At 58.3% G+C, this 25,268-nt stretch overlaps 8 protein-coding genes across 8 annotated transcripts; 4 read left to right on the forward strand and 4 right to left on the reverse strand.

The window, feature by feature from the left end:
• Window positions 1-35: 35 nt before the first annotated feature.
• EHS24_007655 (uncharacterized protein) lies at window positions 36-2,198 on the forward strand (the record flags this gene model as incomplete). The annotated part of the gene is made up of 8 exons (XM_028623000.1): window positions 36-245; window positions 301-524; window positions 571-600; window positions 679-810; window positions 864-1,104; window positions 1,144-1,458; window positions 1,524-2,023; window positions 2,096-2,198. 8 exons carry the CDS (start codon window positions 36-38, stop codon window positions 2,196-2,198), a joined length of 1,755 nt encoding a protein of 584 aa, XP_028476893.1.
• A 152-nt stretch (window positions 2,199-2,350) lies between these two features.
• On the reverse strand, window positions 2,351-4,303 carry EHS24_007656 (uncharacterized protein; the record flags this gene model as incomplete). Its single annotated transcript, XM_028623001.1, has 5 exons — window positions 2,351-2,983; window positions 3,040-3,312; window positions 3,369-3,610; window positions 3,826-4,040; window positions 4,164-4,303. The coding sequence occupies 5 exons, from the start codon at window positions 4,301-4,303 to the stop codon at window positions 2,351-2,353; spliced, it is 1,503 nt and encodes a 500-aa protein (XP_028476894.1).
• Window positions 4,304-6,296: 1,993 nt separating this feature from the next.
• Window positions 6,297-8,076, reverse strand: EHS24_007657 (uncharacterized protein; the record flags this gene model as incomplete). Its single annotated transcript, XM_028623002.1, has 4 exons — window positions 6,297-7,279; window positions 7,320-7,431; window positions 7,479-7,748; window positions 7,798-8,076. The coding sequence occupies 4 exons, from the start codon at window positions 8,074-8,076 to the stop codon at window positions 6,297-6,299; spliced, it is 1,644 nt and encodes a 547-aa protein (XP_028476895.1).
• Window positions 8,077-8,832: 756 nt separating this feature from the next.
• UGA1 (4-aminobutyrate transaminase) lies at window positions 8,833-10,421 on the forward strand (the record flags this gene model as incomplete). The annotated part of the gene is made up of 3 exons (XM_028623003.1): window positions 8,833-8,976; window positions 9,030-10,258; window positions 10,310-10,421. The coding sequence occupies 3 exons, from the start codon at window positions 8,833-8,835 to the stop codon at window positions 10,419-10,421; spliced, it is 1,485 nt and encodes a 494-aa protein (XP_028476896.1).
• Window positions 10,422-11,107: 686 nt separating this feature from the next.
• Window positions 11,108-12,730, forward strand: EHS24_007659 (uncharacterized protein; the record flags this gene model as incomplete). The annotated part of the gene is made up of 2 exons (XM_028623004.1): window positions 11,108-11,121; window positions 11,161-12,730. 2 exons carry the CDS (start codon window positions 11,108-11,110, stop codon window positions 12,728-12,730), a joined length of 1,584 nt encoding a protein of 527 aa, XP_028476897.1.
• Window positions 12,731-13,582: 852 nt separating this feature from the next.
• EHS24_007660 (uncharacterized protein) lies at window positions 13,583-16,216 on the reverse strand (the record flags this gene model as incomplete). The annotated part of the gene is made up of 7 exons (XM_028623005.1): window positions 13,583-13,798; window positions 13,841-14,137; window positions 14,178-15,462; window positions 15,531-15,747; window positions 15,825-15,978; window positions 16,039-16,064; window positions 16,120-16,216. 7 exons carry the CDS (start codon window positions 16,214-16,216, stop codon window positions 13,583-13,585), a joined length of 2,292 nt encoding a protein of 763 aa, XP_028476898.1.
• Window positions 16,217-16,657: 441 nt separating this feature from the next.
• EHS24_007661 (uncharacterized protein) lies at window positions 16,658-21,519 on the reverse strand (the record flags this gene model as incomplete). Its single annotated transcript, XM_028623006.1, has 11 exons — window positions 16,658-16,759; window positions 16,817-16,886; window positions 16,936-17,093; window positions 17,154-19,391; window positions 19,435-20,410; window positions 20,465-20,544; window positions 20,588-20,682; window positions 20,731-21,021; window positions 21,073-21,253; window positions 21,300-21,419; window positions 21,484-21,519. 11 exons carry the CDS (start codon window positions 21,517-21,519, stop codon window positions 16,658-16,660), a joined length of 4,347 nt encoding a protein of 1,448 aa, XP_028476899.1.
• A 1,784-nt stretch (window positions 21,520-23,303) lies between these two features.
• CHS5 (Chitin synthase, class 5) lies at window positions 23,304-25,168 on the forward strand (the record flags this gene model as incomplete). The annotated part of the gene is made up of 6 exons (XM_028623007.1): window positions 23,304-23,313; window positions 23,367-23,401; window positions 23,451-23,875; window positions 23,917-23,976; window positions 24,017-24,274; window positions 24,319-25,168. The coding sequence occupies 6 exons, from the start codon at window positions 23,304-23,306 to the stop codon at window positions 25,166-25,168; spliced, it is 1,638 nt and encodes a 545-aa protein (XP_028476900.1).
• Between the last annotated feature and the right edge of the window lie 100 nt (window positions 25,169-25,268).

Here is a 25,268-nt window from a genome sequence, read left to right on the forward strand (position 1 = left end):
CTTCATCCTCTCAATCACCCAACCCCACACAGCTCATGTCCAACGTGTCCACGTCGCCTGACATTACTATGGATCCTTTCCTGGCCTTGTTTGGCTCGGCAGGTGATCCATCATCCGGAGGAGACAGCACCGCAGAGGCTGGCAGTCAGCGCTCACGATCCGGCTGTTTTACGTGTCGCCGCCGCAAGGTCAAGTGCGATGAGTCGCGTCCCGTCTGTGAAAAGTGCCAAATTGGTCAACGAGAGGTGAGGGGGTTACGGCCCTACATGTTTTTATGCCTCGTGGCTGACAGACGCAAAGTGCACATGGCCGCCAGATGACCCGGTACAGCGTCGCAAGAACCGTCCCCGAAAGCAGAGGAGCCACAGCGTTGCTGGCGGCGAGCCCAAACGTCGCTTCAAGCTGCCCTTCTCAGCGCCAGACTCGTTTGTATCGTCGTTACCGCCCCTTGGCTCTGTCAAAGGCAAGGAGCGTGAGGTTGAGCTGGTGCCCGAGCCACTTCGCGCCGAAATGATGATGGACCCGTGCGTGCTCCTCAACCGTTGTGTTCTCTGCTCACCACCCGCCTAGGTCCTTCTTGCAACCGTACTTTCCGTCGGTGTACGTACACGCAGCGCCGTACTTGGGCCGGCATTTGTCCCCAAAACTCCGCCATGATCACGACTGACCCTCTGACAGCGACGAGCGCCTCGTCATTCGCCACTACCTCTCTCGCACGGTCCACATCATCCTCGCATTCGAGGCTCCCCATAACCCATGGAACCCGTGGCTTACTGTCCACGCGCCACTGGCATTTACGCATCTTCCCGGGTGAGTGTCTACTGACTGCGTCACAAACACACAGCCCTATGCTAACCAGTCAGCGTATCCCCAGCTGCCGACGCTCTGCGCACCGCCATGCTTGCCGTTGGAGCAGTGCATCTACGCTACGTCAACAACCCAGACGATCAAGAAGGTGCATGGCGTATCACCCGTGCTACACGACCACGTGTCCTTGACCTCGTGCGCCTCGCTTTAGAGACACCGGACGGTCAGCCGAAAAGTATCGACAAGACCGAAGTGGAGCTTGTCCTCGCCGCGCTGCTGAGCTGCACCATTGCCAGCGTGAGTTGAGTCTGGAGAATAGCCTGCTCACAGCCTAAGTCACTTGCCGCAGACGAAGCATGGCACTCTCTCCTGACATCCGTCTTATCCCTCATCACGCGGATGGGTGGAGCGCAGGCCCTGCTCGTCGACTCTCCGCGCGACCACCTCTCTCCATCGCGTTTTGTCCTCGAACAACTGGCTGTTCGTGACGTATTTGGCTGTATGACTACTGAACTGGCTCCCTCAATCTTGCGAGATGCCTTCACACCATGGTTCTTTGAGGCTGAGACTTGGTCGCGCACTGAAAACGAGTGGGAGAGCATTGAACGCATGTTTGGCATGTCACGCGGCATGGTGGATCTCATTGCAAGGGTGGGTAAGGTGCCGCGTACAAGCTAACCTAACAGGCCTGCACTCTCATTTCACGCGTTCGCGAGGCGGGCTACCTCCTCAACGAGCATCTCACGGCTGCGCCACAGATGGCCTCGCTCCTGCTCCGTCTTCCTGCGCGCGTCACCGCGCGTCTCCCGCAAAGCGAAGAGGCTACACCGGCACCGGAAGAGGAAAAGCCCAAGGCACCCGTTGACGAGCGTTCCGAACGTTCCCAGCTCGAAGAACAGGCCAATGGCCTGCTGGCCGAACTAAAAGTGTGGGACAATGCGTGCAACTTTACGCCCTTTCACCCACGAACCCAGTATGGCAACATTGCCTACCGCCACGCCACCAAGATACGTCTCCTGCGTATCGTCTTTGGCGTGTCGAGCAACGACCCTCGTATTGACAGTGCGGCTCGAGCTATTATCGAGTTGGCAAAAGAGATGCTGTCGCAGTATGGCCGCATCGTCTGGCTCACCTGGCCCCTTGTTATCGCCGGATTCCATATCCCCAAGGACGACCCGGCGCGTCAGTCTGCTGTTGAACTGCTTTCAGAATTTGGGTAGGTAAATGTTCTCCGCCCAGTAGCTAACCCATGCAGTCCACACGCGTGCTTTGACAACCGCGCAGCCAGTCAGATGATGGAGGCGTTCTGGCACTACCACGACCACGACCCGGAGGACCTTACACCATGGGAGGTCGCGAACCGTCTCAACTCGAAGCTGTTCCTCGACTAGACGGGAAAGCGTCCACTCGAAAATGATCTGGTTGTAATAAATGACGAAAACGAAACGCTCATGTAGCTGCACTGAGATGCATCATGACACGCCGCAACGGTTCCCCTACTTGCACAACTGACTACCCCTCCAACTCCTTGACCACTACAAATCTAACGCCGATCCTCAGCCGCAACCACGTCCGTCACCTCGGGATGCTTGTCATCCTCAGCACTGGCCTTGGGCTGAATACCCTTCTCGACCACCTCGGCCTCGTAGTTGTCCTGAGGCATGGGTGCCGGCCAGCGACGGGCACAGTAGGCGATAGCGCCGGCCACACCAACGGAAGCGGCACCAGTGACGATTGTGGCGATTTGTCCATTCCGGAACTTGGGCTGGTCGACAACTGGCCAGATGGCAATACCGTACCACAGTGCCCACAGGTTGGACCCCAGGTTCATGCTGAACAAAGTGAGGGACCTTAGCATTTCGTCGTCACGCGTGGACGAGTTGGCCCAAGAAAAGTTGCTCGCCTGGCCAGCGTAACCGATTCCACTGATGCTGTAGGCGAAGAAATGGCCAGGGATACCGATGTTCCACGCAAGCAGCATTGCAGAGGAGATGAGGACGGCTGCGTACATGATGACGTTGGCGAAAAAGCGGTGGCCTGTGTGATCACAGTACACTGTCATGAGGTACGTGCCAACAATGGCGACAGCTGTCTGGATGGTCGGGTAGTAATTGACCTGGGAGGCAGTGTAACGTGCGGTGCCGTCTGCGTTCTTGACCGACTTGACCCAGAAAAGCTGAATAGTGAGTAAGAATGGGTCGACCAACGACTGGTTTCTTATAGTAAACTCACGAACTCAGAGTAGACACCCGTCTTCTCAAACGCGGTCGCCGAGAAGGTGAACAAAAGCACGAACAGGGAAAACCGCCAAGTAGTCACGACCTTGGTAATAGACTGCCGGAATCGTGCCCACGTAATGACGTAGTGCTCCTGGTAAGGAATGCGCGTGCGGCACATTTCACGTTCCTCTTCGGAGAGCCAGAAGGCCTTGGACGTGTGAGGCGTGTCGGGGAAGAAAAAGAAACCGTGCAGCGCAATGACGACGGTCATGGCAAAGTTGATAATCTAATTTGTAGGTGTCAGTGTCAGAATGTGGCAGTTGAGGTTCAAAGGCCGCTTACAAAGAGCCACTGCCATCCGGCCTTGCCGTGGCGGCCGTCGAGGGATGACTTGATAGCACCCTGCATGATACCCGAGAAGAAGGTACCGAACTGAGCCGCAGAGGTGAACACGGCGGTACGCTTGCCGAGCTCGTTGTCGCGGTACCATGTTCCAAGAATGTAATGGCTTCCGGAAAATGTCGATGCTTCGAAGATTGCCTGGACAAAGCGCACCGCCATTACCTGGTGGGGGGTGGTGACAACTGGGGAACAGAGTCAGTCCGGGGGCTTGGGTGATACGATGGGTCGAGGTAGCCGGTGACAATGACCCTTGTGGCGCCCCGCACAAGGTCGTCCGACTCGCGAGTCGACTACGAGTCGCTCGCGCATCGAACCATGCCATGCATGGAACAAATGGAACGATGCGATGATGCAGTCACAGGAGAATCGGGGGGGGGGGGGGGGGGGGGGTACTCACAAGCCATACCAAGGGTACAGAGTCCCCAGGCGAGACAGCACAAGGGAAAGTAGAAGCGCGGCGGGAAGCGACCAGAGGCAAGGATGACGGCCGAGGGCCACTGGCCCACAATGTAGCCTGCAGTGAAGCATGAATTGGCCAGTGTGTACTGGTTGCCAGCAAAGCCGACTGCTTGCTGCATGCCCGTCACGTAGGCGTTGGCAAAGTTGGCACGGCTGGAGAGTAAGTAATGTGCGGAAACGATTTCGCGAGGCCATCGTGCAGTCTGAAAATGACACGAATGCCAACAACAACAAACACTGTTTATGTTCCACGCCCCGGTCACGCATGCCACTCACTCAACATAGTTGATCCAGTAGTTGAGACAAATGTACGACAAGATGGCAAGGTCGAGCTTGACGAGCAGCTTGCGTTCCTTTGGATCCTTGGGCGGCGTCCCCCAGAAAATAGTTTCAATCTTGTCGCGTCTGGCGCCCATTGTGTGGATGTAGGGGTGTGTGTCCAAATGTTCAGGCCGAGTGGTGTTTACCTGCACCCCGCTACAGGGGATAGTGTGGCGAGAACTCGAAAGACAAAAGTGGGTGAATGGGTATCGTCAACATGTGGTTCTTAAGGAGTCACCAGACATCAATGACCTAAGCCCTCAGGCTCAGGTTCAAACTCGGCACACGGCCAACGCCGACCGACTTTCGAGAGATTGGGCGGCGCTTGTGGACATGCGCGCGTATGCTCTGCCGTCCTTGTGCCGCACGTTGCCCGCAGCGTTCCGTGCCTCTGAGCCCGCAGATGCACTAGCGCACATTGTTTTAGTTGCGTTGTTGGCGTGCAGCGGCACGGCCACTGAGACAGAAGGAAGACCAAAAACCTGCAGAACGACCGCACCCAGGGATTGCGCGCGTCGTTGGCCCTGGTGGCCGAGTGGATGGATAGTGGCGTAATCGACCAGTTCATTTGCACCTGCCTATCGCCTGTACGTCCGTCAGCACTGATACGGATGTCGAGTGGTTGTTATCTTGTCCTTCAGGGGGTCATCATGCATGCAGCGTTCCCACAGCCTGCTTCATGCAGAGGAGGGACCTCGGCATTCTGTCTTCTTAGCGGTTTGCCGAACTGGCACAGCACGTTGCTTCGACGATTCCCAACGACAGCCGCCGTCCTTTCACAATGGCGAACGCGATAGACTCACATGCCCACCTTCCCATGTTCGGCTCGGTCCCAATGCGCAGCTGGAGAGCATCACATGAGCGGAACAATGTCGGGCTGGCATCCATGCCCACTCCACCATTCAACGACTCCTTCACGTTTCGGTGAATACACCGACTCGGAAGCGGCAGTCTTGGTGGGCAACATATGTTGTTGGACACCCACCCCTGGCCTTGCTTTTGTGATACGTTCGTAGAGAGACTTGGCTGTTGCTCTACCAACACCCCAGATTGCTATCAGCACTGGCTTCTGCCCATACAGGAATGCCGCGGCCCCTGGGCTTGGATAGCCACTAAGTTTTCTAATGGGAAGTCTGTAGTCATATGGCTCGTCCTGGGTACCACTGTAGGTGTCAACAACCATTTGCACACTCACTCTTGGCCCGCAGGATATCTCGTGGAAGAGACAGGTCACGGTCACAGGCAAGTCGTTTTCCTACTGCATTGTGGAAGCAACCGACATGCACGTCCCCTTCCAAAGTGCCTTATCTCAGAATGCAAGTTCCTGATACCCTTATTGGTATTGCGGGTGGGGATCTTGGCAGCAGTGGTGCGCCGTTTCGTATCCTTGCTCTATCGTCGGATATGTCCTATCATTATACTTGTGTATAGCCCCATGGCCGCGTATCAAGCTCACGGTGTTGGAGGTATGTCTACCGGGTCGCCAGACCACTAGGACGACGACCAGGTATCAAGCGATGCTGGTCCGATTGCCCTGGCGGACGAGTGTTTCGTTTGTTCGTACGCCTTCTGCAGTGGTGGGTGTACGCTCGTTTGGTCTCTCTTCCAACTGCCGATGGTTGGTGGCCATGGTGGAGACCATCATGGTTGACATGTCGTCTGTGATGTTCCTGCCGCTCGCGCTGAAAGTAGTGTGCGTGTACCACGTCTGTTTTATTTGGTTAATTCCCATCTTGAGACCCCGTCACGGGCCGAGACATGCAAGAACAGCGACACAAGGACAGTACAAGGGCTGGCTCATCGGCCAATTTTGGGCAGGCCGGAGAACGCCGATGCACCACTTTGAGATCAAGTGGCGGCACCTCCGCGCTGGTCACGGATCGACCGTCGCCATCACGGATGACCCGCAAGCGCACGGAGGGCCCGTTTGTCAGCTACTTTTGAGCCATTGACATGCAGCTGGACCCTGCATCGCGTTGTTATCGTCCACCAAGCAAGGTGGCAGCAAGTAGTAACGCAGCTGCTGAGTGACTGACAACTTTCATGACCCAAGGTTACAACGGACTGTATACGCACAACCACTCCTATCTACTTGGCCAGCGCCTGGGCCGCGATACCGGCGAGCTTGAGAGCCTTCTCCTCCTGCAGACGCATAGTGACCATCTGGAGTGCGACGGGGGCACCCACGACCTCTTCCGGATCGTACCTGTCCCAAATACGCTTCTCGACATCGTTGCGGAGGTCATGGACGACCTCGGGCTTGGCGTCGTTGGGAGTTACGCGAGTAACTGGGAACACGGCACCCGGCTGGTCGGTAATGTTCCAGATAGACGTGTACGTGACATGCTCAAAGGTGTAGTGTGGAGGAGCGGAGAATGGCGAAACGGGTGTGATGACGCCGTCAAAGGGACGACCGGTGCTAGTGAGCTCCTTGGAGGCCATCCAGTGGTCCAGCGCAGCCTTGCAGTATGCATTGCGCTCTGCCTGGTTTGTCCACAGGTCACTGACGAGCGGGGGGTTCGCCAAGCTGAAAGCGGCGGCCTTTTCAAAGTCGATAAGACCAGCAGGCCAGGGTTCCTCACCGGCCTTGATGACGCTGGAAATCTTGTCACCACCATCGCCGACGAAGAAGCGCTCAAGGATCGACTTGGACTGGCCGGTGTTGTGTGGCGTCCACTCGATAACCTTGTGGCCAGCTGCCTCAAGCGCCGCCTTGGTCTCCTGCAGGGCACGTGTGATAGGTGGGGTGGGCATGACGATACCGTCATCCATCACGATACCGAAGCAGAGCTGCTCAGGGAGCTCGACCTCGCGCCAGGGGATGGGGAGCATGAGTGGGTCCACCTCCCATGGCCTGGTGTCGACGACTGTCTTGGCCCAGAGCTCACATGCAGCCAGCGACGCTGACATTGGGCCGTTGATAGAGCGCACGGCTTCCTGACCAGGCATGCCAGAGCGCGCACCATAGGTGGGGAAGCGACCAAACGAGGGCTTCAGGCCGTAGAGGCCGGAGAAAGCACTGGGGATACGAATCGAGCCACCAATGTCGGTACCCACACCGAGGGGAGAGCCTAGGGAGTCAGATCACAGAACGACAGATGCACCACTCACCCTTCATGGCAAGGAGAGCACCCTCGCCACCCGATGAGCCACCAGACGAAGTCTTGCGGTTCCAAGGGTTCAAGGTGTATCCCCAGACGTTGTTATACGATTCGCCCATCATCTTATCTCGTCAGCTGTTGCGGGGAGGCGTGGCCACATCCCACCTACCATGGCGGTGGGAACATTGGTCTTGCAGAAGATAATGGCGCCACAGTCACGCATAATCTTGGTCATCTCCGAATCGTAGGGCTGTGGATCGTTGCACCACGCAACGAAGCCTACAGTGGTATCGCTACCCTTGACGTTGAAGTTGTCCTTGAGCGAGACCGGGAGGCCGTGAAGGGGACCGAGGGGTTTGCCAGTCTTAGCATACTTAGCATCGATTTCCTTTGCACGGGCAACCGCCTCGTCAAAGTAGATCTCGGTGAGGCAGTTGGTCTGATAACGTTCAGCTCAGCACTAGAGCGGCTGCCCTATCGAGACTCACAAGCTGCTGGGCAATGGCCGCACGCTTGCAAAATGCAGTGACGACGGCCTCGGACGTGAGCTCGTTGGCGACCATCTGCTTGACAAGCTCGGGGGCCTCAGTCTCGGTGATCTTGACCTCGGCGGTGGTGAGGACGCCGCAGGTGCGCGGGATGTCGGTGACATCGAGGACGTCATCAGGGACGCTCACGAGCCATGCCTTTGGGATCAGAGCATCGCGAGCGGCGCGCTTGTTGGCAGCGGTGGTCTCCCAGGGAGCAGGGGTCGTTGGGTCAGTCATGTGTGTTGGGGGGGAGAGGTAAGAGGTGTGGTGTGCAGTCAGACGAATGTGTTGCAAAAGGTGGGCCTTTAAGAAGCGTCTTGGAGTGGGCCGTATCTCGCCCACCTGACACCATACAGGCGTTGCTAGTACTCGTCCTGGCCGCCGACGTTTTGCGATTCGGACATGTCCGAGTGAGGTCATGGGGGGTGGGACCTTTCTCGGGGTTGCATTGCTCTCTCCCATTTGGCGTCAATGGCCAGAGATACAGAGATACAGAGATACATATGTATACCGCCCCAGAGGCCAGAGATGTGGGCATGTGGCCATGTGGGCAAGGCCGATGCAGACATGCAGACAGACATGCACACCCACTCAAAAACTCGGCCCCTCCGCGTCCAGGCAAAACGGCCCGGAGCGCCGCGGAGTCCAAACGACCACGCGAGCAGTCGCAACGGCCCTGCATCAACGGTACGCGCCGCGCTTGCAGCCATCGCATAGCGCGCATAGACTTCGCTTAGACGTCGCATCTCGGCTTCTAGGAAAAGGCGAGAGCGGGGCCCTATGTGCACGATTCCTGGTGGTTGATGGGGCCGCGACTGGTGCGTGTTGGCTGCAGATACGGTGGGCATGGAGTCATACCGCGGAGATTATCCAGAGCGGGCCTCGCGCAGAGCGGAGTAGCCGCGTAGCCGAGCGCGATGCTACTTCAAGGCCCAACTTTTGGCCCATCCTGTCTCCTTCGTTCCTCATTCACACACAGACACACAACTCAACATGCGTACGGCTGCCCTCCCCGCCCGTGCTCTGCGCGCTGCTGCCCAGCGTCGTGCATTCTCGTCGCGCTCGCTCATCCCCAACGAGCCTCTCAAGCCCCAGGTGCTTACCTCTGCTGTCCCCGGTCCGGCCAGCAAGGCTGCTGTACGTGCTCAACTGATTTGCTGGTCCCATAGCTCTAGCTGACAACGGTGTAGTCTGCTGAGATCGACAAGATCCAGGACTCGCGCACCCACGTCCTCTGCGCCGACTACGCCAAGTCGAGCGGCAACTACCTCGTCGACGCCGACGGAAACACCCTTCTCGATGTGTTCGCTCAGATTTCGTCGATTGCCATTGGATACAATGTCCCCCAGATGATTGAGCTCGCCAAGACCGACGACTTTATCACTGCTGCCATCAACCGTCCCGCTCTCGGCTCGTTCCCTCCCAAGGACTGGGCCAAGTGGCTGGAGACGGGTCTCATGACCGTTGCGCCCAAGGGTCTCGACAACCTCGTCACGTCCCTGTGTGGTTCGAGTGCCAACGAGACTGCCTTCAAGGCTGCCTTTATGGCCTACCGCCAGCGTGAGCGTGGCTCGCGTGACGCTGGCTTTACCGAGGAGGAGCTCGAGTCGTGCATGCTCAACCACTCGCCCGGTACGCCCAAGCTCTCGGTCCTCTCGTTCAAGAGCGGTTTCCACGGCCGTCTCTTTGGTTCGCTTTCGGCCACCCGCTCCAAGGCTATCCACAAGATTGACATTCCCGCCTTTGACTGGCCAGTCGCCCCCTTCCCCGCTCTCCAGTACCCTCTCAGCGAGAACATCGAGGCCAACAAGGCTGAGGAGGCTCGCTGCCTCGCCGAGTACGAGGAGATCCTCATCGCCTCCAAGGCCACCCAGCCGGTCGCCGCCGTCATCATTGAGCCCATCCTTTCGGAGGGTGGTGACCGTCACGCCTCGCCCGAGTTCTTCCGTGCCCTCCGTCTCACTGCCAAGAAGCACGGCGCATTCTTCATCGTCGACGAGGTCCAAACTGGTGCCGGTGCCACCGGTACTTTCTGGGCCCACGAGAAGTGGGGTCTCCAGGAGGGTGAGGAGCCCGACTTTGTCACCTTCTCCAAGAAGATGCAGCAGGCTGGTATCTTCCACAAGCCCGAGACCCGCCCCAACGCTCCTTACCGCAACTACAACACCTGGATGGGTGACCCCATGCGTACCCTCCAGGCTCGCGAGATGATCAAGATTATCCGCGACAACAACCTCGTCGAGCACACTCGCAAGACTGGTGACGTGCTTACCGCTGCCCTTGGCGACGTTCTCGGCCGTCACCAGGGTCTTGTCCTCAACCACCGCGGCCAGAACGAGGCCACTTTCCAGGCCTTTGACTTTGTCACGGCCGCTAAGCGTGATGCCTTCGTCGCCAAGATGCGCTCCAAGGGTGTTCAGTGAGTCAAAATGCCTGATTCTATCGCGAGAACAGCGCTAATTCTGCACAGAATGGGCGGGTGCGGCGAGGTTGCCGTCCGGCTGCGTCCGACATTGACCTTTGGCGAGTCTCACGTTGCCATTCTTGCGGACGCGATTGACGCTTCGCTCAAGGAGTTGTAAACCCCAAAACCAAAAACGGTTGGAAAACTGCCACATATTATTTTCATTAGCTGTACATTTGATGGACTCTCATGCTGCGTACACTGTCTGTCCCACTCGGCACCATATTGGCTCGCTCTCCTGTCAGTTTCGCAATCTCAATGCTGTGTTGAGGGAAAGATATCTGCCGCGAATGAACAAGGCAGGTGGTCGGTCCAGTTGACGTTGGCTGAGGTAAAGAGGGGGTAATTAAGGATGATCATCCGGTTAATTAAAATGTCGTGCCTGGCACCTAACAGGCGCGCGGCGCACCTGCAGAACCTTCTCGCGCCTACGGCAGTGGCCCCGCACACCGCGCCCACACAGATCCACGCCCTGTGGGTACCTGTGTGCCGATCGCCACTGCGCACAGCTGCGCATACTGCGCAGAGTGGCGAATGTTGCGTCATTTTGCGTCTCATTTTTGGCCGGGCGAGTGACGCACAGCATCGGCACAACACAAGCATCACGCATCGTACGCGTCGAGACGCGCAGCACCAAGGTCGCTGCGCTCGCTGCGCACAAAGCCGTCCAACCGGATGGCCGACCTTTCACCGAGCCTCAATGTAAGAGATATAAGGACGCGCGTCGAGACGTTCATCTCGCCACCACCTTCCCCCTCTCCCAACTCACAAACCAAACACCCCACCATACACACAAACCCCACAATGGCAAACTTCACGTACGTCTCTACCCCCACTGCTCAGCCTGACATCGTTAGGGAGAAGCCAGAGGGTTACGAGGTTATCGACACGGTCGAAGCACGCGAGAAGTCGGTTAGCGACTCTACGATCCAGCCTGAGGACTCTCAGGTCGGTGAAAAGGAGGCCGCGATGCCTTCGCGCGAGCCCACTGCCGATATCGATGACGACGCTGCCGCTGCGGCACTTGCTGCTGTTCACATTTCTTCCCGCGAGTCGTCACCTGAGATGGAGGCACATGTCGAGGAGACCGAGCCCGGAGCTCGTTTTGTTCGCGTCGTTTACTTCAAGGGAGGCCGTCGCCACGGTCGTCGTTCGCACCCGCGTGACCACTTCCAAGGCCCTCCTCCTCACCACCCTCACCACGGAGGCCGTCACCATCGTGGCGGACCTCCCCCTCCCCCTCCCCCTCCGGGTTTCTCGCCCGAGGACCTGCCCCACGCTCCCCCTCACGGCCCTCACGGCAAGCATGGAAAGCACGGCGGCAAGCACAGCCACGGCGACAAGGAACGCAAGCGGGGAGGCAGCCCCCCTCCTTGGGCCGGCATGAAGTTTAACTGTCACGATTGTCACTGCCACAACCGCGCCGACAAGGACCAGTCGACTAGCGAGAGCGAGTCTGAAGAGTTCTGCGACCCTCGCTTCTGCTTTGCCGGACCCCGCCCTCGCCACTGCGGCAGGGGAGCTCCATTCGGCAGGGGTGGACCGCACGCCGGCGGCTTCCCCTTCCAGCACCCCGCGATGTGGACTGGCTTCGACCGCCCTCCTCCTCCCCCCTTCGGTCTATTCGGCGGCCCCGGCAAGTTTGGCCACGGACGCAAGCACCACAAGCACCACGGCAGGGGCAAGGGCGACAAGTTCCGTCACTTCCCCTACGGCTTGCCCGTCGAGATTGAGATTCCCGAGGGTGTCGACCCCAACGACATTGACTTTGCCGCCGAGTTCGCCCGCCTCAAGAAGGACCACAAGACTGCTCGCAAGGCCGCCAAGGCCGCTTATCGCGAGCACTTCAAGGCCGACAAGAGGGAGCGCAAGCGCCACCACAAGCACGGCAAGAAGGGCAAGGGCAAGGAGACTTCCTCGTCGTCCTCTTCTTCATCGTCCTCTTCGTCCGAGTCCGAGTCCGACGAACCCCAGTTCCGCGGGGACTACCCTTTCCACGGTCGTCACCATGGACGACACGGCGCTGCTCCCTTCGCCGGTCCATTCGATGGACCTTGCGGCAGCCACTTCGGCAAGTTTGGGCCTCAGTCCTTTGAGACTGCGGGCCCCTCCGACCACCCGTTCGCCCGTGTATTCCACCACGGCAGCATGCGCGGCGGTCGCCACCACGCATTCGGTGGTCGCGGAGGACACCATGGTCGTGGGCCCCGCCCCGACTTTGAGCGTCCCGAGCGCCCCGAGTTTGCGTTCTTCAGTGGCGCGGGTGAGCAAGACTTCACCCCGCACTTTGGTCATGGATTTGGAGGTCGTCGTGGGCACCACCACGAGTTTTTCGGCGCTGGCACCGACACTGAGACGCGCCAGTTCGACAGGCGAGGCCACCACCACGGTCATGGCCACGGGGAACGTCGCGGTGAGCGCCAGTAGGCGCTCTCGCGCGCTTCTCCCCGCCTAGCCCGTCGCCGATCAACCCACCCCCCCACAACCACCACTTTCCATTTGACCAGCAACTTCCACACCTACATTTAAAGATATGACTCTTATCGAGCCTAGCAACCCGGTCGACGACGGGCTCCGCCCTGAGACCCTCTGCAAAGGGGACCAGTCATCACGAAGATACACCAACGATACCAACACATCGTACCAGCAGCCTGTCGGCTTCTATAGCCCACAGCTACGGTACATGTCGGCAGCTGCCGACAGACAGCCTCACTCCAGAAAGTGAAGTTGATCCATACCCGACATCAAGAACAGAAAACAACAGAAAAACCCACTTCAGACCAAACAAATGTGCTGTTTCGTCGTAGACCCTAAAAAAATATTATAAAACCCCCTACATACAATGTTTCGAAAGCAATGAATTCTATTGCGAGTAGCTCTTGATTGTTGCACGCTGCACTTGGCTTGATGATGAGAACGGTGACGAAGGAACTGACCGAACTGACTTGATTTGTGGGCCTGGGTAACAAGTCACCTTGCGTGCTGTCGGATGTGCCACTACCAACGCGGGTCATGTGCATTAGCGCCGTCCGCGTCATTTCCGGCTCCGAACTGTCCTGGATTGAGCAGAAACAGTGAAGTCGGCCGAAGCTCAATCTCTGCGCAGCATTCCGCGCTTGGAGCTAACAATAGCGCGTCCATACGTGAACCCTCGACAACTCGACCTTGTATGTATACATTGAGAAAGCTGGGTACAATAAGCTATAGGCCACACACACACACACACACTCCACTGCACTCTATTGCACACCACTGCACAGCACACCACTGCACATCCAGCTACACCGGGAGGCTCTGAGAGCCGTCCAGAGTCGCGTCAAATCCAAACGCAACCCAGTCACCCCATGACCCGGTGCCGACGAAGCCACTGCTGCCACCCGTCGACTGTGAGTATTGATTCAGGAACGCCACAACCTCGTCCGGTCCGCTCATTGACGGGGTGTTGGACCAGCCCGAGTACGATTGCGGTTCTTGGTACATGATAGGCGCCTGGGGCTGGAGAAGCTTAGTTTCAGCTGTAGAAAAGAAATGGCTCACGCTCGGAAGCATGCCAGGCCCAGAGCCAGACTGATGCGGGATGCCCATGTTGTTGCCATTTTGAATACCGTTTGGCACGCCGTTGAGACCAGGGAGACCGAGCTGGTGGTTGAGCGCAGCGTGCTCCTGTTGGATGTACGCATGAGGCAGTTGGGGGCGGCGGGGGCCATTCTCACGCAGTCCTCGTACACGACGAGACCATGGGTCCTGTCCACCAGGACTGGCAGCACCAGACGTGTCCGAGTGTGCACCGCCGTCAAGGCCATGGCGACGAAGCATCCGGCGCGTCTCCTTGAGCTGTTGCTGTCAGTCTTGCACTAAAGGAGGAATAACATACCAACCAACGCGCGTTACCCAAATAGAGCGACATGTGGTCGAGGAACATGAAGAGGACCTCGGTGTCGGCCGAAAGCTCTGCCAACTCGGCGGCCTGTGGGGCTGGTGGGAGAAGGAATGCGTACTGTAGTCGAACGCGAACACATTCGTAAACGCAGATTGGGAGCGCCGAGTCGGCAAAGACAACCGTATCCATGTCGACGAGGCTGGCCACAAACTTCAGAGTTTGGGCAACGCTGCGAGCACTCTGGACACACATTTCACGCGTCGCATCGATCCAGCCTGGCGGCGCAGTCGCGGCAACGACTGGTTCCAGACTCTCGTTGAATCCGGGCATAGCCAGCCGAGTGAGTTCGGCCAGGTTTTGGTGATACCAGACGTGGAGCATGACGAGACCAGAGAGCTCATTCTGGCTCTTGCGCGCATAGATGGTGTCGGCGTTGAACTGGAACTGGGGAGACAGGGATGCCTTCCAAGCGCTGAGCTTGCGCTCGGCAGCGACAAACAGAGACGATGGATCCCAGGCGGGTAGGTCGGAGGGGTCGCGGTTGCGGGAAACCCGCAAGATCATGGTGCGAATGCCATACAGACGAACGTGAAGTCCAAAGATACCAACCCCTTCCCATTGTGCCGGATCAGCCTCGTCGGGATGCTCGCTTTCAATTCTCGGGATTGGCGTGTTGGTTGCGATTCCAAAGAGATACTGCTGGTCGTCGCAGGGAATGCGGATCTTGAGGTGCTGAGCCGGTGTGGCCAAATACTCGGGCACTCCTGTTGACATCATGCGGTCCAGCGAGTAGCAGCCCCACATCAGGCGACGACGCGTTTCACGTTCAGTCCTGGACATCGGGTTGTCGGGCTCAACCTCGTGGTGAAGCTTGAGCTGCAGCGCCATGCGCGTCGCTGTGCCGCCGAGGATAAAGGCCTGGCTGAACCGCCCCGCGAAGATGTCGTGTTTGGCGAGGATGAGGGCGGCGGCAACGCTGTCCGGAGTAGCATCCTCGGACAGGAGGCTCGCTTTAGCCTTGTCCGCCCACCCGTTTGCCATCGGGGTGCCCTTGATCGTCGGAACAGTTGTTGGCGCACTTGAAGGAGTCACTCCCGATTCAACAAAGCGGTTTGCCGCAGCGCAGATAGCATACACCAACTTCGCCGCTGCCTTTTTATCGGCAATATCACGCATCAGAGTCGAGCGATGCACGACGGCGTTGGCTTGGACGGGATACACGTAGGTGAAGAAGGCGTCAATGTGTCGGTCGAGCGTGGCACGAGGGATACCATGTAGCCTGTTGAGGTGGTCAGCACGCGTGCGGGAGGTGATCTACAAGCGAGCACGGGAATAGTCCACACTCACGAGTTGCCATAACGGTCGTGCTCGTCCGTCGGAGACGCCTCTGCACTGCTTGGTGTGAGGCCGCTCTGTTGATGGGATTGCGCCCTGTCGGCCGTATACTCGCACGAAGTACCATGCTCCACGCAACGGGCACACGATGGCCGCTCTTGAGAACATCTGCAGCGCGCAATACGGCAAGCAGAACACGCGGCTTGGCGATTACGACGGATCGGTCCGACTGGAGAGACGTTAGCGTTATCTCACGGTGCGCGGTTCTGCCTGAAGTACAACACAACGGACAGGGAGTAGACGTACTGCTGGACGCTTGTCCATCGGGGACCTCAAGCTTGACAGCAGCAGAGGAAGCAGTGGCGCGATCATCGAGAACATTGCGCACTTGGGGCCATCGGCAGGCCAAGAGCACTCTTTCACAGTTCCCACACGTTCCCGGCGCTTCATCACACTTGACCTGCAGACAGTCGTCAGCTACAGCTGCACAAAGCGGGGGCGAGGGAGCGAGAGGACATACCTTGCGCGCGCGACATGTCAAGCATCCTGATGGCGAGTCAGTCCTGTTGTGTTCTTTCATGCTTGGTGACCCTAAACATACCTGTTCGAGTGCGCTTTCCCTTAACGCGGCGTGCTGCGGTGGATGAGGCGGCTCCAGTTGGGGTTGCGGACGACTCGCTCGCCGTCTTGGGCGTCATGAGTCGCGAACAGGTGGTGGACGGAATAAAGAGCAGAGTAAGGGGAGGGTTGTGGGTTGGCCAGCGGCGGTGGATGACAGGGCAATGTGAACAGCAAAGTGTGACTGTAATTGTGACTAGGCCCACTGGGCCACTGAAACCGGTGACCGGTCACGCCCCTCTCTGGGCAAGTGGCGGCGTACGCTGCGGAGGACCCCGTCACGAGCCGGGCAAATCCGAGCACCACTTGCTGCGCATAGGCTATTTGGGACTTGCACCTGTGGCCAGTGGCCCCAAAATGCATCGCACGCGCTGGGCTGTATGAGACAGATAACATGTGTGACACTCCCTCCCTCCCTCCCTCCCTCCCTCCCTCTCTTTTCTTCATACGGTGACTCGCGACTACCAGGACCATATTAAACTGTATGAACAAACTGCAAAATGCTGCTGGCCATTCCATATCTACTCGAGTTCCACCTTGGGCTTCTTCTTCGCGCTTCCGTCGCCACCATCGACCTTGCGCTTGGCCTTGGGCTTCTTTGGTGCTGGGCTTGTTTCGGAGGCCTGTGGCATAGCGTTAGCACCTGCTCGAACCATCACCATTCGCACAACACAACGTACCAGCTTGGAATGGATGTCCATCAGCTTGGAGTAGTTGACGCCCTGGCGCGGCCAGAAGAATGACGCAAAGCTGCGGTCGTCAGTGTGCGCGCCCTCTCCCACTTGTGTTTATGACTTACACCCAACAATGCTTCCTCCATTTGCCACCGTCTTGGCCCTGCGCCTGCTTCTCCGCGACCACCTCGTCGATTCGCGAACCAATGCCAGCCACACACTCCTTGAGGGCGGCAATCTTCTCCTCCCGGCTGAGGTTTTCGGTACCAGACTTGAGCTTTTTCTAGGAACTGTCAGCAAGGCCCCTTTCGGCAGTCTCTATATCAGGCATAGGTCAACTCACAAGGTGGCGCTTGGCGGGACGCAGAAGTTCCTTGACCGCGTCCTCGTCCATCGACTCGTAGCTCTCGTCGTCCTCCGAGTCGGTGTACTCGGGAGTCTTTCTCCTCTTGCCCTTGTCCTTGGCAGATGAAGAAGAGGCGGCGGCAGCGGCGCTGGCAATGGCCTTGCTGCTGCTGCTGCTGCTGTGAGACGCAGGAACGACAGCGACGGGAAGGGGTGGGTGGTCATAGCCGTAGCCCTCCTTGACAGGCATGTTGGCGATAACCGCTTGTTGCTCGATGAGCATACGGCGGTTCTCTTCGTACTCGCGGATAAGACCACAGAGGTAGTCGCCGCGACGAACAAGGTGGATGGGGCCGGGAATGCCAGTTTTGGCAGCGCCAGCGTCCTTGACAGCCTTGGGGTCGTCGAGGAAGATCATGTCGCCGAGCTCAAGGATGGAGTCGGTCTTGATCAAGTCCCAAGCGCCAAAGCCATACTTCCAGATGCCAACCAGCAGGCGCGAGTCCTCACGGGCTCCCCACTCGACTGACCAGTTCATGGTAGGCTTGAGGTTGTCGTGAGGGATGGCGTAGGTGTCAACATCCTCAACACGCTTAAAGTGCTCGACAAGGGCCTTGAGCTCGTAGTGGCGAGCGACGACTGTCTCGGCGTTGATACCTTGGATACCGCGGAAGGTGAACAGAATGGCCTTTTGCCTGAGCGAAGACGAGATGGTCTCACCGCGCTCCTGCATCGATCGGAGCTCCGACTTGTGGGCCGCAACCGCCTCCTCAGCCTGGGAAAGGATGTCGTCGCAAGTCTGAATAACGACCACACGGTTCTTGGCCTGGAGCTTTGCTTCGTCGACGATGGTGTCGTAACGAGTGCGGATAGGACCCCACTTTTGCAATCCACGGATGAGAACACGGAGGTCGCGGTCCTTGAGCTCGACGGCACGCTGGGCGTTGCTCTTGCGGGGTCCCGAGACCTTGGCCTTCTTCTCGGAAGGCGAGGCCGCCTTGCTGCCAGACGGTTCAACATCGGCCTCGTCCATACCTTCGTAAGCTCCGGGAGCGCGAGCAGCGGCACGCTTGCGTGAGCCAGCCATCTCTTCGGCCTGCAGCGCCCGGCTCTCCTCCTCGTCCATCTTGACACGCTCGTCGACAGGGATAATATCATCCCAGCTGAGGTCGTCCGTGTCATTCTTGACGTCCTGAATGGCTGCAAACTGTGCCAAGAAGGCCTCACCACCGGACGAGGTACCGGCAGGAGCAGCTGCGGCCTCGGTGTCGAAGTTGTCGGCTTTAGTAAGAATGTCGTCCAGGTCCATCGCATCAAGCTTTTGGTTCTGGACGTTCTCGTCGGCCTGGAACATTGACCTGGCACCAAATTTGAGAATGGCGGCAAGCTCCTCCTTGGACAGATCGCCGGTCTTCTCCTTTGGTGTAGAGGTGCCATTGATGTGGCTGCCACTGGTGTCGGTCTGGTTGATGATTGCGTATTCGAGAATCATCTTGCGCTTGGCCCTCTCGAGGATATCCTCCTCAATGGTGCCTTTGGTCACAAGGCGATAAATGTTGACGTGACGGGTCTGACCGATACGGTGCGCGCGAGCCATGGCCTGCAGGTCGTTCTGAGGGTTATAGTCGCTGTCGAAAATGATGACCGTGTCGGCAGTTTCGAGGTTGATACCAAGACCACCGGCACGGGTGGAGAGAAGGAAGGCGAAATCGGGAGAGCCGGGAGCGTTGAAGTGCTCAATGCTCTTTTTGCGCACGTCCGAGGGCACAGTGCCGTCAAGACGTTGGTGAACGTAACCACGTGCAGCCATGTAGTCGGAGATGATGTCGAGAAGGCGGACCATCTGGCTGAAAATCAGGACACGGTGACCGTCGGCCTTGAGACGCGCGAGGAGCTTGTCGAGGAGCACCATCTTGCCACTGTTCATGACGAGGCCACGCAGTTGTTCGTTGAGAGCCTTTGAACGGTCTTCGGCTCCATCAAAGAGATATGGATGATTGGCCGCCTTCTTCAGTTCCATGGCGACGTTCATGAGAGAGACGCTTTGAGTGCCACCCTTGCTCAGAACGGCAAAGTTCTTGGTGAGGATGTGCTTGTAGTAGTGCTGCTGAAGACCGGACATTTCCACGCGAAGGATGGACTCCGACTTGGTGGGGAGCTCCTTGACGACATCCTTCTTGAGACGACGAATCATCAGGGTCTCCAGCTGCGAGTGCAGAGCCTTGATCTTGTGCTCCTGTTCAGCGTCACCAAGCTCAAAGTCGTTTGCAAGCTGGAACTGCTCGGGCTCGACAAAGTGGAGCAAGGCCAAAAGTTCCTTTACCGTGTTCTGCAGCGGAAGTACCAGTGATGAGGAGGCGGAAACCCGTGGAGAAGCTCTGCAGCGCCTCATAGAGTTGAGAGTCCGAGTTCTTCAGACGGTGCGCCTCATCGACTTCGAGAGCCTGCCACTTGATCTGCTGGAGGTCCTGGCGGTCCTTGAGGATAAACTCGTAGGTGGTGAGGAGAACGTTGAACTTGAGGTTCTTGGGAGGTCCGAATTCGGTCTGGCGGATCATCTCACGCGAGGCTGCCGATCCCATGTACATGATGACGTTGAGGTCGGGCGCCCAGGTGCGGAACTGCATCTGCCACGCATTGATGGTGGAGAGCGGGACGACGACGAGGAAGGGGCCGTACTGCTGCTGCGTGTGGAAGAGATATGACAGGAAGCTGACCGACTGGACAGTCTTGCCAAGGCCCATTTCGTCGGCCAGCATGCCACCATGGCCACCCTTACACCATAGGTAGGCGAGCCAGTTGAGACCCGTCAGCTGGAAAGGCTTGAGGGCACCGCCACACTTCAAGTAGTCGGGGTCCTCGGCAACCTTCTGGTATGCTGGTCGTGCATGAACAGGGTAGTTCTGGGAGCGGGCTGGGACAGTGGAACGAGCCATGCGTGCGTGGTACTCGGCAATCGCGGCCTGAGCCTGGTCCTTGATGTCGTCATAGGTCTCCCAAGTGCACTCGTGGTATTGGAGATTGGTCCACTTGCAGAGGAAAAGGGTGACAGACTGGCCATCACGGAAGTCTTCTTTCTCACCGACGACACGCTCGACAACCTTGTAGCTCTCCTGGAGCTCGCTGATGCGTTCACGGTCGATCTCGTACTGTTCCAGGTCCTCTCGGGAAGGCTTCCAAGCATCTGGTGATGGGTGGTGGTATGCCTGCTCGACCAGCCAGACCTTTTGAATGTAGTTTTCCACCTTCTTGAAGCTACCCACGTCAGTCACATGTTTCATGCCCTCCAGAAGATGCAGAACAACTCACCCTTTAAATTGCTTCAGGAAGGAATACACCTCATCAGTGTTGTGGATGTGGCTGTAGTTCTTCCACTTGATGTGGAACCTCTGCGGTGCAAGTCAGCAATTGAGCATGCAGTGTGCCACTCACCAGGTTGGTCTGGGGGTCGTCTTTTTCGTCCGACGCATGCTCCTCGTCCCGGGTGTGAGACAGGACGAGGTCAATCTCGTCGGCGTTGCCGTTTTCTGCCTGTCAGCCCAGCTATCCAAGCTACCCATCACCTAGTAACCCACCAATAGGAGCTTCCCTGTCGTAATAGACCGCGCCCTCCTCGTCCTCGTCACCCTCGCTGTCGAGTCCGTAGTCGACGCTGGCCTCGTTATACGTGACAACCTTGCGAGCAGCGCCGCGGCGCCAAGATGCATTGTCCGAGTCACCAAAGCTTGTGTCGGGAGTTGCCGTTCCACGCGAGTTTGCGCCAGAACGCTGGAAGAACTTCTTCTTGTGCGACTTGACAGCATAATCCTCGTCCGACTCGGAGGTGGCACGCTTTGAGATAGGGAACTGGGCAAGAGGAGCTGCAGCTGATGAAAGGTCAGTTATGTATGTCACGACGTCAATGTAAAAGAACGTACGTTTCTTGGCCTTTGGCATCTTTGGTGGCCCCTTGCGCTTCGGGGTGTCTCCAAAGTCGGGATCGTCCTCAGCATCGCCGCCGTCATCGTCCTCGTCGTCCTCGTCCTCTTCATCGTCAAAGTCCTCCGAGTCTGCTGCCTGTTCGGAGTCGCTGTCGTTGTTAGACGTCGCTCCAGTCATCTTACTGGGTCAGCAACAGCCAGGCAGAGTTGTTGTTGATGCTTACAGGTCCATCCAGGTCGACCTCCTCCTCGCCCTCGGCGTCCTCGCCCTCGGCGTCAGACGGTTCGGGAGTGAGGTCTTCCTCGGATGCCGGGCGAGGAGGATTCAAGATCAGTTGGCGAGGCTGTTGTTGTTAGCCGAGGGCCTCATTGTAACCCATGCAAGGTGTCGAGGGCAAGGGAACTTACCGCCGGGAGGCCGGATGCTCCATGTATGCTGGCCATGTTGGTGGATGGGTGGGGAGAAGTTGGCGAGGAAGAGAGATACGGTTCGGGGGAAGACTCTCCAGACTCCATATAATGGATGCCTCCTGGCAGCCGATCAGCGCGTGTTCTCTGAGCGCGTCGCGTGAAAACAAGGATATGTGATGGGGGACTGCAATGTCTCGCGGGCATGGATGGTTCATGAGACGCGACGGACAAGATGGCAATGTGCTTGCTCGTTCGCGTCTGCTCGTCGTCTGTGGTGGGAAGGAGGCAAGGACGACAAGGGGGTCTCCACTTGGCCCCCACTCTCATCTTTCGCGGGTTCCATTCTTGACTTCTCTCCATTGCCTATTCACCGATATATGCACTCGTAAGTTGTACTCACCGCGAACGGCGTCGATTCGGCCTGGATGGGGACTGAAGAGACTCGTCGGAGAGGCTGGGACTTGGTGGGTGGGGAACCGCGGCTGGGGGCTGTCGGTCCGGGGCTGTCGTGGGCCCGGGGTCGGAGCCGGTGGTGGTGGTGGTGGTGCTGGTGCTGGTGGGTGTGTGTGGCTGCGTGGAGCGGCGCGCTGTGGTGTTTGGGGGGAGGGGGAGGTGGTGTGGTTTGGGGTGGGTGGATGGTGAGGAGAGAGGTTTGAACGCGCCGGGCGCCTTTGGGGATGGTAGCGGGGAGAAGGTGAAGGATGGTGAGAAAGGGGGGTTGCTGCGCGGGCATGGGCGGACGACGACAAGCGCCCGCCCCCGACCCTTTCCAACGCCCTCTGAGCCAGCTCCCCGTCGCTCTCTGGCTTTTCCGTGCCACCGTTCGCTGCCATTTGAACGCCGCGCGACCCGACCCCACTCCAAAAGATCGCGCGGGCCCCTGTGTCACCCACCAAAGGCAAACTCTCCCCGTCGCCCTCTTCGCATACCAACCGTCATGGGCCCCTTTGCACACTCTATTGCTCTTTCCCCTCCTTAGCTCCTTGCGCGCTACCGCCCACTGTCTCTCTGTCTCTCTCCAGCCCAAGCATCAGCACACCACCACCGCGTTCGCCGCCGCTGCTTCCGGGGCCTCCACCACTGCTTCCGCTCCGGTCACACCCGCTCTCTCTCTCTCCCTCTCTCCCCGCGCGCGGGCTTTTGCCGTAACAAAGTGCCGCGCGCCATGCGCCATTTCAACACCGGTACACCGCCCAGGTGGCAACAGCCGCGCATGTCGCACCGCATGTGTCGTGTTCGGGGTAGCTATAGCTATATGGTGGGTTCAGAGTGTGAGAGCCGAGTGGCGAGAGCGGCCATGGAGAGAGAGGGCGGCGCGGTGAGCGCATGAGCGAGGTGTCCAATGTCCAAGAGCATCATCGGGAATACCGTACCTGACCAGTTGTTTATGGTGCTGCTGAGAGGAAGAGTTGTATTCGTTGTAGCCCTTGCCCCCCCCCCCCCCCCCCTTTGATGAACCCGTTGTCTGTAGAGTGTGTCCAGCGCTGTGCAGCACACCTTAATGGTCTTGCTCGCCATGCATCAGCTTGCGAGGCAGTACCATTATCAGCCATGGGCTCTGGCCCACCGGCCCACCGGCCCATAAATGACCCTGCGCGTGGTGGAGGGGAGCCAGGGCCTGCGAGCGGACGGAATCAATGACACGTTGTGCTTGCGCCGCTGCTGCCGCACCCACAGCTTCCACCTCTCTGCTCTCCAGACTCGATACGTTCATCTGGTGTGCTCGCACGCGTCTCACAATCACCATCGCACTCGTCCCGTCGACAGACATGGCCGCCAGCATGTCGGCCCTCTCAAAAGCCCCTCCCAAAACCAAAATGGAAAAGTGTACGTTTTGCCGATGCGACACGATGACGATTTCGTGTTGACAACATGGACAGTCACGTTCACCTTGGGCAAGCTGGACGCAGGAATGGTGCGTTATCCTTTGCAAGGCTGTGGGATTGCAACTGACCTGTTCTTAGGCCATTCTCCTTGGTCCCAACGCCCATCTTCTCGAGTTTCCCTCTCTCCTGCTTCCCTCCCCGTCTCCCGATGACCCTCCGCTCGGCCCCGGCTCCATCCTGACCATCACGGTCGCTCGTGACCTCGAGGCCGAACGTGAGAGGGCCAACGCGTTTGACGCACTGCAAGAATCCATTCTTGAAGCGTACGGCGCCCGTGCCCCGGCCAACCCGGTCCTCAAGCTTCAGAATGTCACCCAGACCAGCGTGTGCCTTGAGTGGGACCACCTTGAACTCGGAAGCGCGACGTTCCGTGGTCTTGAGATGTACCGCAACGGCCAGCGTTGGGGTCGTATCGGCGGTGATGCTGGACCCAAGGACGAAGCGCGCGAGTGGAAAACTGGAGGTCTGCAGAGCGGAGAGGAGTACACCTTCCAGCTTGTCCTGTAAGTGCAACACAATGTTCCTCCCCCGCTGACCGCAACAGCAAGACCACTGCCGGGACGTACGCCTCCAACCTGATTCGCGTTCGCACCCACACCATGGAGTGAGTTGCCTCTTCAGAATTCTCTCGCTAATAGTTGCAGCAACCTCACTGGACTGTATATTACCTTTGGCACAATCCAGCCCCCTTCCCTTGTCAAGCAGCTGCGTGGCTGCCTGGAGGAGATTGGTGCCCGTGAGGCCGCCCAGGTCCAGCTCGCCACCACCCACTTTGTCTGCACATCGCCTGTCGCCGAGTCATCTGGAGTCGCGCATGCTGATGAAGGATACGAGAAGGCAATGGCAGCCAATCTGCCCGTTGTCGGCCCCGGATGGCTTCTGGCCGTTGCGGCGGAGCGAAGGTGAGTCCAAGTGAGCGTCAAGTGAACCTAATCTAACGTTCCAGACTCGTACCCATTGCCAATTATCTGCTCCCTGCCCCGTCCGCTAGCCACTACTCGAGCACAGATCAAGTGGTGAATCAGAAGCGGGCGTCACTTCCTACAGGTGCTTCTCCCAGTGGCAGCAGTGGCCAACCGCAACAACAGCAGCAGACCTTGGTCAGGTCCCCAAGCCCGGAAACTATTGCTCGAATGAGCCAGACTGGCCCAGCCATGAGCCCATCGTCCCGCACCGAGTCGTTTGAGAACCGACGTGTCGCTCAAGACGCTCTCGCCGAGTCCGAGTCCAAGAACCCGCTTCATGTCCGGCCCCGTAGCCCTCGGCCACAGTCCGACGGCCGCCTGGATCGCAGCTTCAAGTTCCCTGTCGCTGGTTCCAACAAGAATGGCCAGACGGACGTGAGCGAGTCGGATGTGCCCCTCAAATCGCCACCGATGAGCACTCCAGTTGTCCACATTCAAGCCCCAAGCACGGATGGCCCCATCTCAGCCCCAGTCGGTTACACGCCGGCCGAGGAGACTGAGCCGGTGAAGGAGGAGGCCGAGGAGGATGTGGTCAATGAGACCGTCACGGCGCCTGAGATCCCCGAAGACGACCCGCCTTCGTACACACAGGAACAAGTCGAGGAAGAGACAACCAACGAGGAGCCGGTCAACGGGTCAACGCCCGACGAACCGACCAACTCAACGGTGGCCGAGGCCCAGCAGCCAGCTGAGGAAGCCCCATCCGCTGTCGAAGAGGTTAACGACACCGATACCAAGACCAAGGCCGCCGACGTGGAGGTGGATACCGGTTCCCAGGAGCCAGAGGACGACGATAATGGCCAGAACATGACCGAGGTGGACCTGAACTAGACAACCCATAGTAACCCGCACCCGTACCCGTGATGCCAACATGATGATCGCCATGACTATTGCCCAGCTACGTACAACCTGTACCCTGTCCAGTAGTTAC

This window comes from Apiotrichum porosum (genome assembly GCF_003942205.1).
Source record: "Apiotrichum porosum strain DSM 27194 chromosome Unknown scaffold_5, whole genome shotgun sequence".
NCBI classification, from domain to species: Eukaryota; Fungi; Basidiomycota; class Tremellomycetes; order Trichosporonales; family Trichosporonaceae; genus Apiotrichum; species Apiotrichum porosum.